Here is a 15,702-nt window from a genome sequence, read left to right on the forward strand (position 1 = left end):
TTTAATTAGATTTCCTTAATACAATCAGAGAACTATAGAGGATAGAACAAGAAATAACTAAGGCAAAATAGTAGGGACAAGGCAACATACTTGGTCAGTGAAAGAGGCCTCTGTCTTTGATGCATGCCTCTTAGGATTGACCCTGGTCCACTCAAGAGAGAATTAGCTCTCTACCAAAACTGTCCATAGAGAACTGACCCCAAATTGTGATTTGAATATCTACTCAAGGGGTAAGATGTCCTCCCTAATGAAACAATAGAAAATATAACAATATTCACAAGCTTTAATCTTGAGATTAGGTTTTTTGAAAAAACAGTGAAACCACATTCCAATGACAAGGAAAAAAGAGCATGGTCACAGTTACTCCAGAAAAAAAGAAGATAGGGAAAGTTAAATGTTACAGTGTTTCTCCATTATTGCCAGAGTACCCATGTAATCAGCTCACAGAAAATCATGTGATAAAAGAAGGGTACACATAACTCAATTGCAAATTACTAAACTGGCTTTCAGATTATAAATCAATTTTTAGTACGGTTACAATATATGGTTCTTTTACCTGAAATCTAATCACTCTTTGGTAAACTAATATTGCTGGATGCTGAAACTGTACAACTAAGATATCTGATCCCAGACTAGTGAACTATGAAGCATTACACATGGACTATGAGACATGCTAGCATGTACCTTCATTTCCACACTCACTCTCTTTCTGAAAATATTCAGACCTAGTGTGACACAAGCAAAGGTGAAACAGCCAACAAATTAGGAGAACCAAATGGATCACTGCTCATACTAGCTTTCCAAATATGAGACTAACCCACGATCAAGAAACATAAATGGTGTTGGCAAGGATGTGAAGAAAAAAGCACCCTCGTACACCGCTGGTGAGAACATAAAATAGTGCAATCATTGTGAGAAACAGTTTGGCGGTTCCTCAAAAAGTTACACACAGAATTACCATATTACCCAGCAATTACACTCCAAGGTATATATATTTAAGAGAAATGAAAACATGTCCACACAGAAATTTGTACACAATTTATAGCAGCATTATTCATAATAGCCAAGAAGTGGAAACAACCCAAATGTCTACCAATGATGAATAGATAAACAGTGGCATATCCATAAAAGGAATTATCATTCAGGCATAAAGATGACTAAAGTACATGCTACAACTTGGATGAGCCTTGAAAACATGCTAAGTGAAAGAAGCCAGATACAACATGTGACACATTTCAAGATTCCTTTTATATGACATGCCCAGAATAGGCAAATCCAGAGAGAGAAAGCAGATGAGTGGTTGCCAGGGGACAGAGGAAATAGGCAATGGCATGAAAAAGTTTTGAAACTAGAGGGGTGGTGGTTACACAGCATTGTGACTGCATTAAATGGCACTAAATTGTACACCTTAAAATAGTTAATATGTTACATAAATTTTACCTCAATAAAAAAAGAAAAAAAGAAAGATAAATGCAAAACATACCTTGACACTAATAAAATTCATTCCACTCTCTTGTGCAATTACTCCAGCTAGTAAGGTTTTTCCCGTTCCGGGAGGACCATACAACAGTACTCCTGTTCTCTGACGTATGGGCAAGTTTGCAAATAATTCTGGGTACTGAAAAATACAAAAATAGACAAAGAGCTCAGATCTAAAATATATGACTAAGCAGCAGCCAAAGATCAATGTATAAAAAAGGTATTCGAATGGAGATAACTGCCACCTTTACTAATAGAGCAATGATAGAATATAAAATTACTCAAAATAATAAATAAAAGAAACTACTTTAGATTTTTCCCAGTTGGACCATGGAACACAGTCCACATAAAATGCAAGTAGCTGCATCAAATTTCTTTCCATTTTTTTTAACATTATAAAAGTACTACATAAAATAAAACCAATCTTTTAACAAGTATACTGCTTTCCACTTACATTGTTCATGGGCAGTTATGACCAGCTATGTATACTCAAAGAAAGAAAAATAATAGAATGGCTTGTTTAATGGTAACAGACAGTAAAATCTGCCATCTAGTTACATTAATTGAGGTCCTTATTCACCCATTTCTCTCTGCCTGGGTCCCTGATCTCATGCAATGATCATCATCTCTCAGGTTCCCGATTCAAACACACTACCCCCTAGACTCTACCTTCTGATCTGAAGAACAATGTACATTTGCCCCCATATGCTGCCATCTGCCTGGTCTATGCAGTCTGATCACTCTGTCTTTCCAAGTCTGACAGAGTCCGCAAATCTGGCTTAATCCATCAGTCCTGTGACCTAGATGACTTTCCACCTCCCAGCTACTCCTATCTATTTCTGTTCAAATCCCAGCTGACAGTTCATTTGCTTTAGTACAACCTGAATGAGTCAGGCAAAACATAAGAATTATGAAATTCACATCAAAATGTATTTAATGTAGATATCACCCCAGCTTTCTTTACAAGCTGCTTACGGGCAAGGAGTGTGTCAAATATTTTAAAAACCTGTTAGCGTACCAAAAATAGTGCAGGACATTTATTTGGTAACTATGTAAATACTTGTTGAATCAAACTGAGAATAGGCAGGCCAACCGATAAAGCCAAAGCCAATGACTCAGTGGTTCTTCAGGGGTAAGTACTCGATTTTTTTAAGTACCTTGGCTGGTAACTGGATAGTATCCATAAGTATCTGCCGAACTTCATGTAATCCACCAATCTTATCCCAGCCCAGGTCCTGAGGTTTATGTAGGTTGACATTTCGCAGAGATGCAGGAATAAATCCTTGGAGAGCCTTTTGGAAGTCCAATGTTGTTAAAACTAATTCTGTTTAAAAATAAACAAAACTTCTTTTGGCAGTCATATTGCATATGAATTTTCAAAATATGCCATGAATCCAGCTGGCAATGCCAATTTTCTACTCAAATAACTATGTATTTGAATACTAAAGTGGAACATATTTAATTCTTGCCTTAATACAATTACATTCCTCCATCATGGAATGAAGATTCCAAACTTTGGTTTTAATGGTAAAACATACCTTCCCTGGTGGATATACTCTGATGGGAGAGACGAGAATGTATGGCTCGATCCACAAGCACTGTAAAATCTCTAGCCACAAACCCTTCTGTTTCTTTAGCTATATGCTGCAGGTCAAGATCAGTGAACTTATTTATATCACAGTCCAGTTTATTTTTTATTACATTATGCAGAATTTCACATCTTTGTTCCTAAAGAAAAAACACAAATTTCTAATTTTGCTCAGCTGTAAATTTTAGTACATATATTTTGAGAACTATCAGGTTGGTGTAATCTACAGTGACAGAAAGCAGATTGGTGGTTGTCTGCAAATGGAGGGAGGGAGGGATGGACTGCAAAGGGCACTAAGAAACTTCTGGGAGAGATGGAAATGTTTGCTACTCTAATTGTGGTGATGGTGTCATGGTATATACACATGTTGAAAGTGATCAAATTATACATCTTAAATAATGAGTTCGTTTTCTTAAATCATATTGATAAATGATTGCTATTTCTTTCTCCAGTAAGAAAAGCCTTTTAAGTAAAATCTGGTTCCTTTAAGGGTGTTTTTTTGCTCCTATAAAACATTTCTAAAAACCTGTTCAATGACCAATACCACTCTCATTTTGTTATGCTTAACAGGTATATTTTATTCTTTTTTAAAAAATGTTATTGATTTTAGAGGAAGGAAGAGGGAGAGAGAAACATCAATCGGTTGCCTCCTGTATACACCGACTGGAGACTGAACCCACAACCTGGATATGTGCCCTGAGTGGGAATCGGACAGACAACCTTTTGGTGCACAGGACGATGCTCAACCTACCTAGACACACTGGCCAGCGCAATACTTTATTCTTCAGTAACAATTAATTAGCACAGGGTCTGAGTATTTAGGGTAGATGCTAGCTAAGAATTTTAAATAAGAAATTAAAATGTGCTTGCCAAGTCCCAGATGAGCCACTGCCATTAAAACCATCATGAACTTGAGTCCCCAAAGGGGACACTGTGCCATGTGCTTGTGAAATTGTGATTTATAATATGAAATATATATTTGGTCTTTGTCCCCATTTCTGGCACAGATTTCCTAAACCCCTTAGAATTTCCTAAGTGATGAGAGTGACAAAGGTGTCTTGACATTCACAACAAACCCCTTTCAATCACATCTGAGTTTATATTAATGAGGTGACTTTTGGAAAGCACCTAAGGATGGGGGCTTGTTGCCAGGGGAACCAACCATAAATAGAAATGAAACTTTCAGTCTCCCCCCACCCCCTGACACTTCCCAGGAGGGGGGAGGGGGCAGGAGGTTTAATCAACTGCCAATGGTCAATGATTTAATCAATCACACCAATGTAATGAAGTCTCCATAAAAACACAAAGGAGAGGGTTCACAGAGCTTCCAACTTGGAGAACCAGACACTACCATGTGCCAGGTACTGGGCCCCAAACTCCACAGGACAGAAGCTCTTTTATGAGGACATACTTTAACATCCTCTGTAATAAGTCAGTAGTCTAGTGAGTAAAATAGTTTCCTGAATTGTGTGAGTTGCTCTAGTAAATTAATCAAACCCAAGGAGGGGGTTCTGGGAACCTCTGATTTACCCAGTCAGAAGCACAGGTAACAACCTGGACTTGAGACTGGCATCTGAAGTGGAGGGCTGAGCCCTTAACCTGTGGGATCTGTTTCTCCAATGTCAGAATTGAGTTGAATTGTAGGTCTCCCAGCTGGTGTCCAAGAATTGCTTAGTGGTGTGAGGAAAAGGCCCACACATTGGAATTAGATGCTGGAATTGTAGTGGGTACAAAATATTAGTGCTGGTAAAAAAAGAAAATTAAAATTTTAAGACATGTATTTGCATTCTCACTGCTCTTACTCATTAAAAAAAATGCTTAAGAAAGGTAACTATGTGAGATGATGGATGTGTTAAGATGATTGTGGTAAATATTTCACAATGTATATCAAATCATCATGTTGTACACTTTAAATACATACAGTTTTGTCAAGCATACCTCAATAAAGCTGAAAAAATTCTAACTTCCATGATGTATTTACAGATTGAATCAATAAAAAATTGAAGCAGCTCAGAATTTTTAGGGTTTTTGTTTCTTTTTAAATGGAATAAAAAAGGAAAACATTAGTTTTAAAAAAAGAGGAAATAATGTTTTCAAAAAGCCATTTCCTCAGAAAGTATATAGTAATATTTCAGACAGTTATACACGAAAATTGTTCCTAAGCATAATATGCACCAAATGTCACCTTTAAAACAGTCTTAAAGCCTGGCCGGGCGTGGCTCAGCGGTTGAGCATCGACCTAGGATCCAGGAGATCGGGATTCGGTTCCCGGTCAGGGCACATGCCCGGGGTTGTGGGCAGGCGACCAATGACTCTCTCATCATTGATGTTTCTATCTCGCTCCCCATCTCCTTTCCTCTCTCTGAAATCAATCAAGATATATTTAAATAAATAAATAAAAAATAAAATAGTCCTAAAAAATTTTTTTTCCTTGACCAGAGGAGAGAGAAAGAAAGGGAAAGGAGGAAAGGGAGGGAAGGGAGGGGGGAGGGGGGAGGGAGGAGGGATAGGGGGAGGGGGGAGGGGGGAGGGAGGAGGGATAGGGGGAGGGGGAGGGGGGAGGGGGGAGGGAGGAGGGATAGGGGGAGGGGGAGAAGGGAGGGGGGAGAAGGAGGGATAGGGGGAGGGGGGAGAAGGAGGGATAGGGGGAGGGGGAGAAGGGAGGGGGGAGAAGGAGGGAGGGGAGGGGGAGAAGGGAGGGGAGGGGGAGGAGGGAGGGGGAGAAGGGAGGGGAGGGGGAGGAGGGAGGGGGAGGGGAGAGAAAGAAAGAAAAATCAATTTGTTGTTCTGTTTATTTATGCATTCACTGGTTGCTTCCTGCATGTGCCCCGACTGGGGATGAAACCTACAACCTTGGCATATTGGGATGATGCTCTAACCGAGCCAGGGCCTAAAATATTCTTAAGATCATTAACATAAGCATATGTTTAGAGCCATAAGTCATTAATAAAGTTGAAAAATAATTTACATAAAGGATATAGTTCAACAATCTTCCCAAGCGCTACGTTACCTGATCAGGAGGTTGAATGTGTCGGACACACTGAAATATGTGAACTCCCTGAGCAGAAACAAGTGAAGGGTGTAGAGAATGCTGAGACTGGCTTGTGGCAATCAGTGCAACCAAACTTCCCACGGACATAAACTCTTTCAAAACATTGTTCAAAGCTAGAATTAAGCAATACAGTGTAAAAGCTTAGGAAATATAAACAGAAATTTTCAATGATACATTCATTAAAAATAATAACCTAAAGTCTTGCTTTAAGGCAGAGTATGAATGGTAAGGCTCCTTCATACTTTTAAAAAATTAAATCTTCCATTTGTTCATTCCTAAAATTTTTGGCAGGCTCTAACTAATCTAATGGAGGAGGAATAGGAGGCACTATAAGCTCAGAAAAATGCCTGGTGAAGTTCCTTACTTGTGGATCTTATAAAGTAAATGAAAAGGAGTTTGTGAAATAAATATTATGGAAGGATGATACATTTCCATATTGTGTTCTGTTAATAAAGCAAAATACAGTCATTCCTATGACGTCCTGAACAATCTCTTTCTACCCCAGGTCTTGCAGGTTTGGTTGGTAAGAGGTCAAAATTAAACCAGTCTTTGGTAATGTATATCTGAGTCCTGACTAGAAATTTGCAGCATTCCCTTAATCGCTACACTAACAAGTTTTGCAAATGCTATAGGATTCAAAATGTGAGATTAACACTAGTTTATAATAACCCATGCCACTGTGGTTGCATTTTGTACCTATTTTAGCTCTCAAGAACCTTGAGGCAGCTGCATGCTGCCTAGTCCTCCGGTACTGCCGTCCCCAGTCCTCTCCTTGAATTCTAAGCTCCAGTTGGGGGTTATTCCCTAACATACCATGATTCCTGTACCTCTGTGCCTTTGCCTGTGGAACACACTTCCTCTGGTTCTTCATTAGCATGAAGCTGCTTCATGCTAATTTCTACTCCTTCATCAAAACATATCTCAGTTATCAACTCTTCAAAGAAGCCTTCCCTGATAAGTCCTTACCACACCCCGCATCCTAATTTGGTGTATGTGCTCCTTTGGTACCCTGTAATACTCCAAGCAGAGCATATCCAACCACCCTGGTCAAATGACCTATTCTCTGCATTTCTGTTTACCCACCTGTAAAACCAGGAGAATATTTGTGTGTAGAGTACAAGGCAATCCCTAGCCCAGTAGGGGCTCTCAATACATGGCAGCTGTCATTATTAGTATCAGTATTCTCAACTAAAATTGTCTGTTTACTTTTCTCTCTTCTCCTAGACTTTGAGAATGCAGACTGTGCACAAGTGTTAGACAAACATTTGTCAAATGAACAAAGCAAGAGTAAATCTATACAATTAAGCACTTTCTAAACAGTACAGGAGAATTAAAAGGCCCCAAAGCCTGATCATGAAGTTGCAGAATTTCCACACTGCTCTCATTCTACCGATTTTGCTAATACAGAAAACTACAGAATGCTATCAGAAGCTCAATACATAACGTGGCATATATAGTCTATTCTCTGAAAAGAGCAGATTTACCATTAAGATGAAAAACGCTGCCTGGTCAAAGAAAAGGGCCTGAAGCCAGTGAGTGGATGCATTACATTACCATGTGCCAGCCGCTGGCTCTGCACCACCTCAGGACCGTGCTCGTGTTCCGGGGCAACAGGCAGGCCCGCAATGAGATCCAGGTCATCCAGCAGAACAACAGAAGGCTGCCTCCATGCTGCCTCTGAGAAAGCCACCTCTAGGACTTTTTGTATGTTTTCAAGTCTTTTTCCTTAAGACAGAAGATATCAAGTGGTTTAATGTTATTTCATGGCTGGGAAAGTTCAGGTTGCCCTTTGGAAAGCATTAGAAAAGCTCAATATTGACTTAAGTATGAAAATTCGATCCATATTTTGTTAATATACCAATCATTAACATTTGTTAATCATTGACATGGTTTAATTAATACAGCATCAAAGGACTAAGTACTGAATTTTGTAAAACTGAAAAAAGGAATATGCTTCTATAATTTCTGAACGTATGTATTTATCTATACCTAGCATCATTCCATATGGAATTTCAGATGACTTACACAAAATAGTAAAAAAAGGCAGGTTGTGGGAAAATATGAACGAGAACAGGGGATCAAGATCCAGAAAAAAAATCAAACACAAAAATATTCCTAGAGTTGTTGTATTTGAAACATAAATTTGGCTTTAAAGTTCCTGGTGAATGACAAAGGTTTAATTTTCAAAGAACAGAAAACATACCAATTCATAAACCAATGTAAAGAGTTCCTGTAATTTAGCTGTAAAACAAAATTTTCACATGAGGGTTCAAACAGGGCTGGGAGATGGGCAAGCTCTCCAAACCACCTTTATAGCATATGGAGTAATGGGTTTCACGGGCCATTTCTTAGTTTCTTACCATATACTAGATAAAAAACCTGAAAGTAAAATGATGAGTTGAATCTATATGGTAGTGGCACCAAGGGAAAAAAAAGTAAAATCTTTCCAATCATTTTTTTAATTGAATAGATAATAATGTAAATGTTAAGACTTTTAAAAGTACAGAAGTGCACTTGGTATACTGTAATTCTCCTTTTTACCGTCCACGTCCTCACTTTCCCTCCTAAGGCAACCATGCTGCCAGTTTCCCATAGCTATTCGGGGATAATTTATACCCTTTAGAGCATATTCTAAATACTAACTTTCTCAGAGTGGCATTTCCAGGAATACAGTCAACAAAGAATTTTGGCTAGAAAAAAAAATTGGCCTCTATTTATATGGAAACTTTTAAAAATTTTATTAAATACATTAGAAAGCCAGCCAAAGATTTAAATTTCTAAGGAATTTAAGATTAGATATTTGTATTTATTAGACTAACAGCATTAAACAATAACCGTTCAGTCTTTCTACCTACTGAGGGATTCATGCAGAGTGCTCCCACATTCATACCTCGTAAAGCCTTACAGTCGACCATCTCCACGTGGGCATCCAATGTGTTGAATGCTTCCTTACAGATCGCCTTGGCTAGAGTTGACTTTCCACTCCCCTACAAAATAATCAACTCATAAGAACTCGCAATACATGCAGTCACAGAAGTGGTCCCTGTCACTGTGGCAACCACAAAGATTAAGCCTCATCAATCAAGTACATACTATATCATGTTATTTGACAATTATAGCTCAATAAAGCTGGGGGGGAAACCCACATCCCTGGAACTCTAGGATCACATTATGGTGAGAGACATTTAACATAAAGTAAACAAACAGGAAGAAGTGAAAATCTAGATTCACAAAGTTGTAAGAGTACAGCAGGAAAAGTGGGGAAAAACTACTTCCTTAGAACTCAAGTCTAGCAAAGAAAACACAAAATATTCTACAAAGAAACCAGGAGGTTCCAGCTTCCTAGCCTTAATAGCAGGATTCCAGTACTCTATAACCATACTAAAGATTAACAGAAGACAACACAATCTCAGAACTATAAACACTATTAAAAAGAGCATTTCCCTACCCCAACTCCAGTCTCAATTCATACAAATACTAAAAATAATAGCTTTGAAAAAAGTTAAGAAATAAGAGTATATACCAGTTTAGCTGCTGTGTGAGATATGCAGAGGTTACTAACACAGGGCTTTTCTTTTAAGCTTATAGGAGCTGGATGTAATGTATCATATGCTCATTATAGTGTCTACATGGCAAATAAACATCTAATTTGGTTTTTACAATTTGTTAGTTAAAACAATCACTAATACTTAAATCTTTTATCTTTAAAAACAGGTAACGCTTCATATTTGTTACTAGATGGGAATAATATGAACATTAAATAATTATTCTAGATCAATGAAACATTCCTACTTAATTTCAATTATTTTTAATTTTTTTAATCAATTATTTTTAATAGAAAAATATTACCCACTTCTCTATTATCTTAAATTAACTGTTACTTTAATTCAGTTTCTTGGTGACTTACAGTATAACTTGAGCACTAATTAGTGTACAAAGGAGCTGCAGAGACTATTAAGGTAGGTAGACCATTTACTTTTACATTAACTCTAGATTGTATAGGGTTTTGATCCAATATTCATTTTTTCAAGTAAAAGCTTATTTTTTCTTGATTATAAAATACTTTGCAAATAAAACCATAATAATTGTAAATACTTAGAGAATAAAGGTAAAAAATCTCCTATAATCCCACCACAAAGAAGTAACCTTTGTCAATTGTTTTGATGTATCATGCTTACAGACACCCTACATACATTTTATACAAATTTATAAAGATGGGATTACAGTATTTATTTGGGTTTACTTGCCCCAGCTGGTGTTGCTCAGTGGTTAGAGCATTGGCCCTAGCACTGAAGGGTCGGTCACAGGTTCGACTCCCGGTCAAGGGAAGGGCACGTACCTGGGTTTCAGGTTCAATCCTCAGCCCCGCTTGGGGTACATGTGGGAAGCACCCGATCGATGGGTGTTTCTCTCTCTCTCTTTCCTCCCATCCCTCTGTCCCTTACTCTCTCTCTAAGGAAATCAATGGAAAAAACTATCCTTGGGCGAGGATTAACAAAAAAAAAAGAAAAAAAGAAAGGAAAAGGGCAGGGGGAGCATCACCTTATTCATCACCACTTTCCTAATATCCACCAGCAGGCACTAAAAATATTAGTGAATGAATGGATGATTTCCATATCTCGTTTCAATAACCCTAGATAACAGGTGATTAAAGCTCAGAGGGGAATTAGAAGTTATTGATGAAAATGAGCACATTTTAACCCCATACCTTTCCTCCTGTGAATAAAAGGGCTCCGTTCCTAAGTCCTGCCATAAGAGACATCAGCTGCCGAGACAAAGGGCGTCCCAGGAGGCTGTGAGTGATGTGCTCCATGGAGGACACAGCTAAGGAACTCACTCCTCTGCAAAACATGCAAATAGTTGTATGACAAAACACTGAAGCAGAATAAAATCTAGCCATAAAAAATTAGGATACTTTCCTTCCCAGGCTAGTTAATGATTTTTAAAAAAGTAAAATCTTAGAAAACTCTTCCTTAGTTCAAAGTAAACTGAATTAATAACAAATCTGAATCACAGCTTTAAAACAAGTTTTTTACTTTCACACATGTGCAATAACTACATTTTGTCCAAATAGGACTCCTTAAGGAATCTGTCTTAACATATACAAACATGCCCCTCAAAATGATTTTCAGTTTGGTAATCAACATAATCATAAACGGGTGCTTTTGAAATGTTAGGACACTTGAAGATTCATTTCCTCTTAAAAATCGCCTTTGAAATCCAGCTTCGATCTGTAGATTACATAAACATGAACTTCAACCTACTTCCTGCTTCTGACTGCCAATTACTTCTGCTAATATCAGGAAGAGATTTTACTTTATACATGAATATTATGCTATATTTAAACATTGTTACATTATGGTTTAATTCTTTTAATAAAACATTTACAGGCTATGCTATTATAGGAAATCAAATCACTACTATTACCTTTACTAAAAGCCTCTGTGAAGAATTCTAAGAGGTAATGTTTACATGCGATCTCATATTGTATAAGAGATTTAAAAAATTAAGAGGTTCTTTCAGATTTGATTGTCTAAAAGTTGAGGAAAACACAAATAATCCTGATCGATACATTAATAAGATATTGAAGGAATAACTTAATTTGAAATATTTTTAAACATTGAACTAATGTTTTTAGATTTAACTTTTAAAATAAACTTATCAGCTCTAAGAATTATTGTTTTATTCAAGCACCTATGATCCAGGTCATATCTAGTAGCTTTCTTCTCACAAGTCAAATCTCAAAGAAAAATTTCTAATAAACTTCAGACTTTGTTATCTAAGAAGACAAGGCAAATTATTAAGCTAGGTATGAAAACATAAATAATCCTTAAAAAAAATCTACGAATGCATTAGTAAGATTATTCAATGACATTAACATCTACTTTAATATTTACACATAAAAACCCTGCCAGAGATAATGTTGAACATGTCTCTACACATGCTAGTTTGGCCATAACTTCTTACCCCAAGCAGTTCAGCTTTAAAAAAGGAAGAATAAAGTCAATTTCCTCACTGTTTTCTTCTTTTAGCATAGGATCTAGAAGGACCTATAGTAGCAAGGAAAAATCAGTTTTACATTTCAAAGTTGTATCTTTTGCTTGTTTTTCTTGTGTCCCAGAAAATGAATTGATGATTGTTACACCAGAGAGAAAAGACAGAGTGTGCATGCAAAGATCATTACTTAAAATAGCCTTGACAATAATAATTAACTCATCCAAGGAACACAAATATTTATGGTCCACAAGCAGTAAAGAATGTTCTCTCCTTAATGCATTTTATAGATCTATCTTTATCTGCAATTTTGATTTGTGTCATACATTCTTTTCACAATTCTTACATTTGTATAGTCTCTGAATGGTATTCCTTCAATTAAATTTTACAAGTAGAGAAACAGCGTCTAGTTCCAAACCACTGAAGTTCTAAATGACCGGAGCATCTTCAACATTACAATTAAGAGTAAATATCCTAACTAAAACATAATAGTCTAAAATGAAAACTTTAAAAATACTTCTGGAAGAAAAGTGATATAATAATATTTGTAAAGAGTTGAGAATTTAAGAATTGACAAAATAATACGGGTTGTGCAGCAAAACTGCAAGTAAAAATCTGAATTTTAAAACTCAAACCACTGAAGCTAAGTTTTCCTTTGTTTCAATACAGAAGGAATTTTAAATCATGATCCATTTGGCAGTTAACACAATCAACTCTATTCCTGAGACTTAACATTGATTTTAAATTTAGGAAAAATCAACAATTTGTTTAGATAAGTGAAAGAGATTGTGAAATAAAATATTTTAAATCAAGTTATTCCTTATTCTTATCATTTGAGTTTCTAATATACTTTAAGATGCAAGGTGTTACAGGTAAGTCCATATTATCTCATTGAACAGTCAATAGGATGTAGTTACTTGTATTGTGATCTTCTGCAGCAGATTGGGACTCAACAGAAAAATATTTTTTTCTTTTTCTTTTTCCCAAGAATGAACTATATTCAGAGAAAACTCCTTCAACCCTATTGAAAAGAAATAAATGTATAGTACTGAAACTGAGATGAAATAATTTAAGATTTTAAATATCAAATTTATCTAAATTTAAATAAAGACATTCTTTGGTATGTAAAATCTGTTTAATTATCACTGTTATAATTCCTATTCACACGTGTCACAAGTTGGAAAAACAATGAAAAATTTTATGACTTCTTCAACAGAAAAAATATCAAAATAACAAATAAAATTTACACACCATCTTTAATTTCCAGCTTAATATATTCTTCCTCTGATATTATCAAAGGAAGTGTGGTCGAAGTAGACTGTTGTAGCCATGAAGAGAACACAGTTTTTATGTTTTCTTCACTTATGTCTTTAGGCTGCCAAAAAAAATATGAAAGAACAGGAATAAATTATACTAATAGCTGACTCTAACCTTAACATCCTTATTTTAACACCTTACCTTGCTAATAAAATATAAGCCTTACCAAACAAAATGAGGGCGTTCACATTTTATAGGCACAGGTTTAGGATATAACATTGCAGTCAGTGTAATGAATACAATGTAACCTAAAGAAACATTTAAAAAGTGGCAAAGTTTTAAGGTTATTCTCTATGCCCAGCTGTACACATGCCATAATGTGACTCACTGGGTAACCATTCCAACCCTTCTCCCTTGCCCCTCTCTACTACAGAGGTGGGAAAGCAAACTCTTGGCTTGGATTCCTAGCTTGGGGCACGGGGGGAGGGGGAGTGCGTGTGCACGTGGCTGGACTCTGGCCAGTGGTGCATAACCAGAAAACCTTGGGGAGGGCTTCTCTTCCTAACTAAATGGTAGAGAATCCTAGCAAGGAAAAGTCTTTTGCCTTGTGCCTTTCCATTCTGCTGCCTGGAATGCAGACAATGATGGCTGCTAGGACAGCAAATACCTTGCTTCTAAGAGGAGGAAGGTCACAAGCTAAGGATGGCAGAAGAGAAAGACCAAAAGAGCCTAGATCCTTGATGATATGGTTTAACTACCTAGAGCTCCTCAAACTTCTCTGTACCTGACAAAAATAAACTCGTTACATGCTCAAGTCACTTTTCCCCCTTCTTTTCTATTAAGCAGGCTGGGGTGCTGATATACTCAATCAATAGAGTGTTAATAAATTGTTCAAAAGGTATGAAGAAATTCTGAGAAAAACACTGCTAATGTTAAGGCTTTTAAATTAAAGTTACTATGTTTTTAAAACCTATTTGAAATTAAAAAAAGGAAACACAAAAACTCATATAGGAAAGATGACTAATATCAGCCTAGGAAAATAAAACCTCTTTCTACCATTTCCAACTGGTATATTTATTATTTCTCTTCATTCAAAGTCAAGCATTCATCTGCTGATTAAGAGCAGTTCAAAACTTGACCACTACCAAAAGCAGTCTAAATTAAGAAAAGATATCACTTTCCCATTTTTAAGTATCACAGAAATAGTTACTTCTTTGGATATTATTGGGCAATGGGATTAAAGACCTAAACAAAGTCATAAAAGTGAGGTTTATTTAAAATCAAGAGTTTTAGAATCAGAAAGTAACTCACAATTTCTCCAGAATCAAACATCTTTATGTCCCAAGTGATATAATCATAGCCCAGAAAGACCTGCTAAGGTCATATAGCTTCCACTAAAATATGCAACTTAGGACAGGAAAGGAGTTCTGTAGTAATACTCCATCACTGAGACAAAAATAAAATCTCATAACCAGTAGCTAATAATTTTCACACATAAGAGACCTAACTTTTGAAAAACATCAAGGTCAATAACAAAAAAGTTAAAACAAAACTACAGATCACTGTGTACTGCTGAGCCAATGTGTGAAATGCTCAGTTACATACTGTTATGGAAACGGCATTTATTCTGTGTTCTTCTCTAGTCATATAATATAAGCTATCTTATCTGGGGTTTCATCAACTAGAAAGTTCTGTTAAATTGGCTCTTCCATGACATAATGACCATCATGATCCTGAGGAACCAAAAGTACCATCTGAATGATCAGAGAAGGAATTTTTTAAACACACAGTACAGTAATTTTCCTGCATTATAATTCTCTGAAAACTGGTAAGCCAGACTGGTACAGATGACAGTACTCTACTGAAAAGATTTCATAATTAAGTTCAACACCTCATTTCCCGACCACACCAGTTTCTAAAGAATTAACAGAGTAGAAAAGTAAAACAGTCCAGCACTCTTTTAGGCTGCAATATTAATACTAAAACAACATGGGAGGAAATTTTTTAAATTACATAAATGTGGCAAAAATATCAACTTTTAAAAAGCCAAAACTGATCATATTTGTATTGGCACAATACATATAATAAGCATATTAGTTTATTAAGACTTCTTGGTTTCTCAGAAAGTTACACACAGAATTACTAATTCAATTCAATTCCTAGGTATATACCAAAAGAACTGAAAGTGAGGACTTAAAACAGATACTTGTAACCAACATTCACAGCAGCAATATTCACAACAGCCAAAAAGGTGGTAACAACCCAAATGTCAACCAAAAGATCTATGGATAAACCAAACATCGTATATATATGAATGGAATATTATTCAGTC

General features: G+C 36.3%; 1 protein-coding gene across 4 annotated transcripts in view; it reads right to left on the bottom strand.

Moving 5' to 3' along the window:
* PEX1 (peroxisomal biogenesis factor 1) overlaps nt 1-15,702 on the bottom strand; it is a 42,938-nt gene that overhangs the window by 14,861 nt on the left and 12,375 nt on the right. For all 4 annotated transcript variants that reach the window (XR_013999530.1, XM_081146899.1, XM_081146897.1 and 1 more), the window contains 10 exons: nt 13,365-13,488; nt 13,031-13,134; nt 12,087-12,169; nt 10,828-10,960; nt 9,010-9,106; nt 7,674-7,844; nt 6,078-6,232; nt 3,018-3,207; nt 2,637-2,803; nt 1,484-1,618 (listed from right to left, as the gene is read on the bottom strand). Coding sequence is in view for 3 of the 4 variants with exons in the window: in XM_081146899.1 (XP_081003025.1) it covers nt 1,484-1,618; nt 2,637-2,803; nt 3,018-3,207; nt 6,078-6,232; nt 7,674-7,844; nt 9,010-9,106; nt 10,828-10,960; nt 12,087-12,169; nt 13,031-13,134; nt 13,365-13,488 (1,359 nt within the window). In the remaining variant the exon portion in view is untranslated. The remainder of the gene's footprint in view (nt 1-1,483; nt 1,619-2,636; nt 2,804-3,017; nt 3,208-6,077; nt 6,233-7,673; nt 7,845-9,009; nt 9,107-10,827; nt 10,961-12,086; nt 12,170-13,030; nt 13,135-13,364; nt 13,489-15,702) is intronic.

The sequence above is a fragment of the Miniopterus schreibersii genome (genome assembly GCF_964146895.1).
Source record: "Miniopterus schreibersii genome assembly, chromosome: 9".
Lineage (NCBI taxonomy): Eukaryota > Metazoa > Chordata > Mammalia > Chiroptera > Miniopteridae > Miniopterus > Miniopterus schreibersii.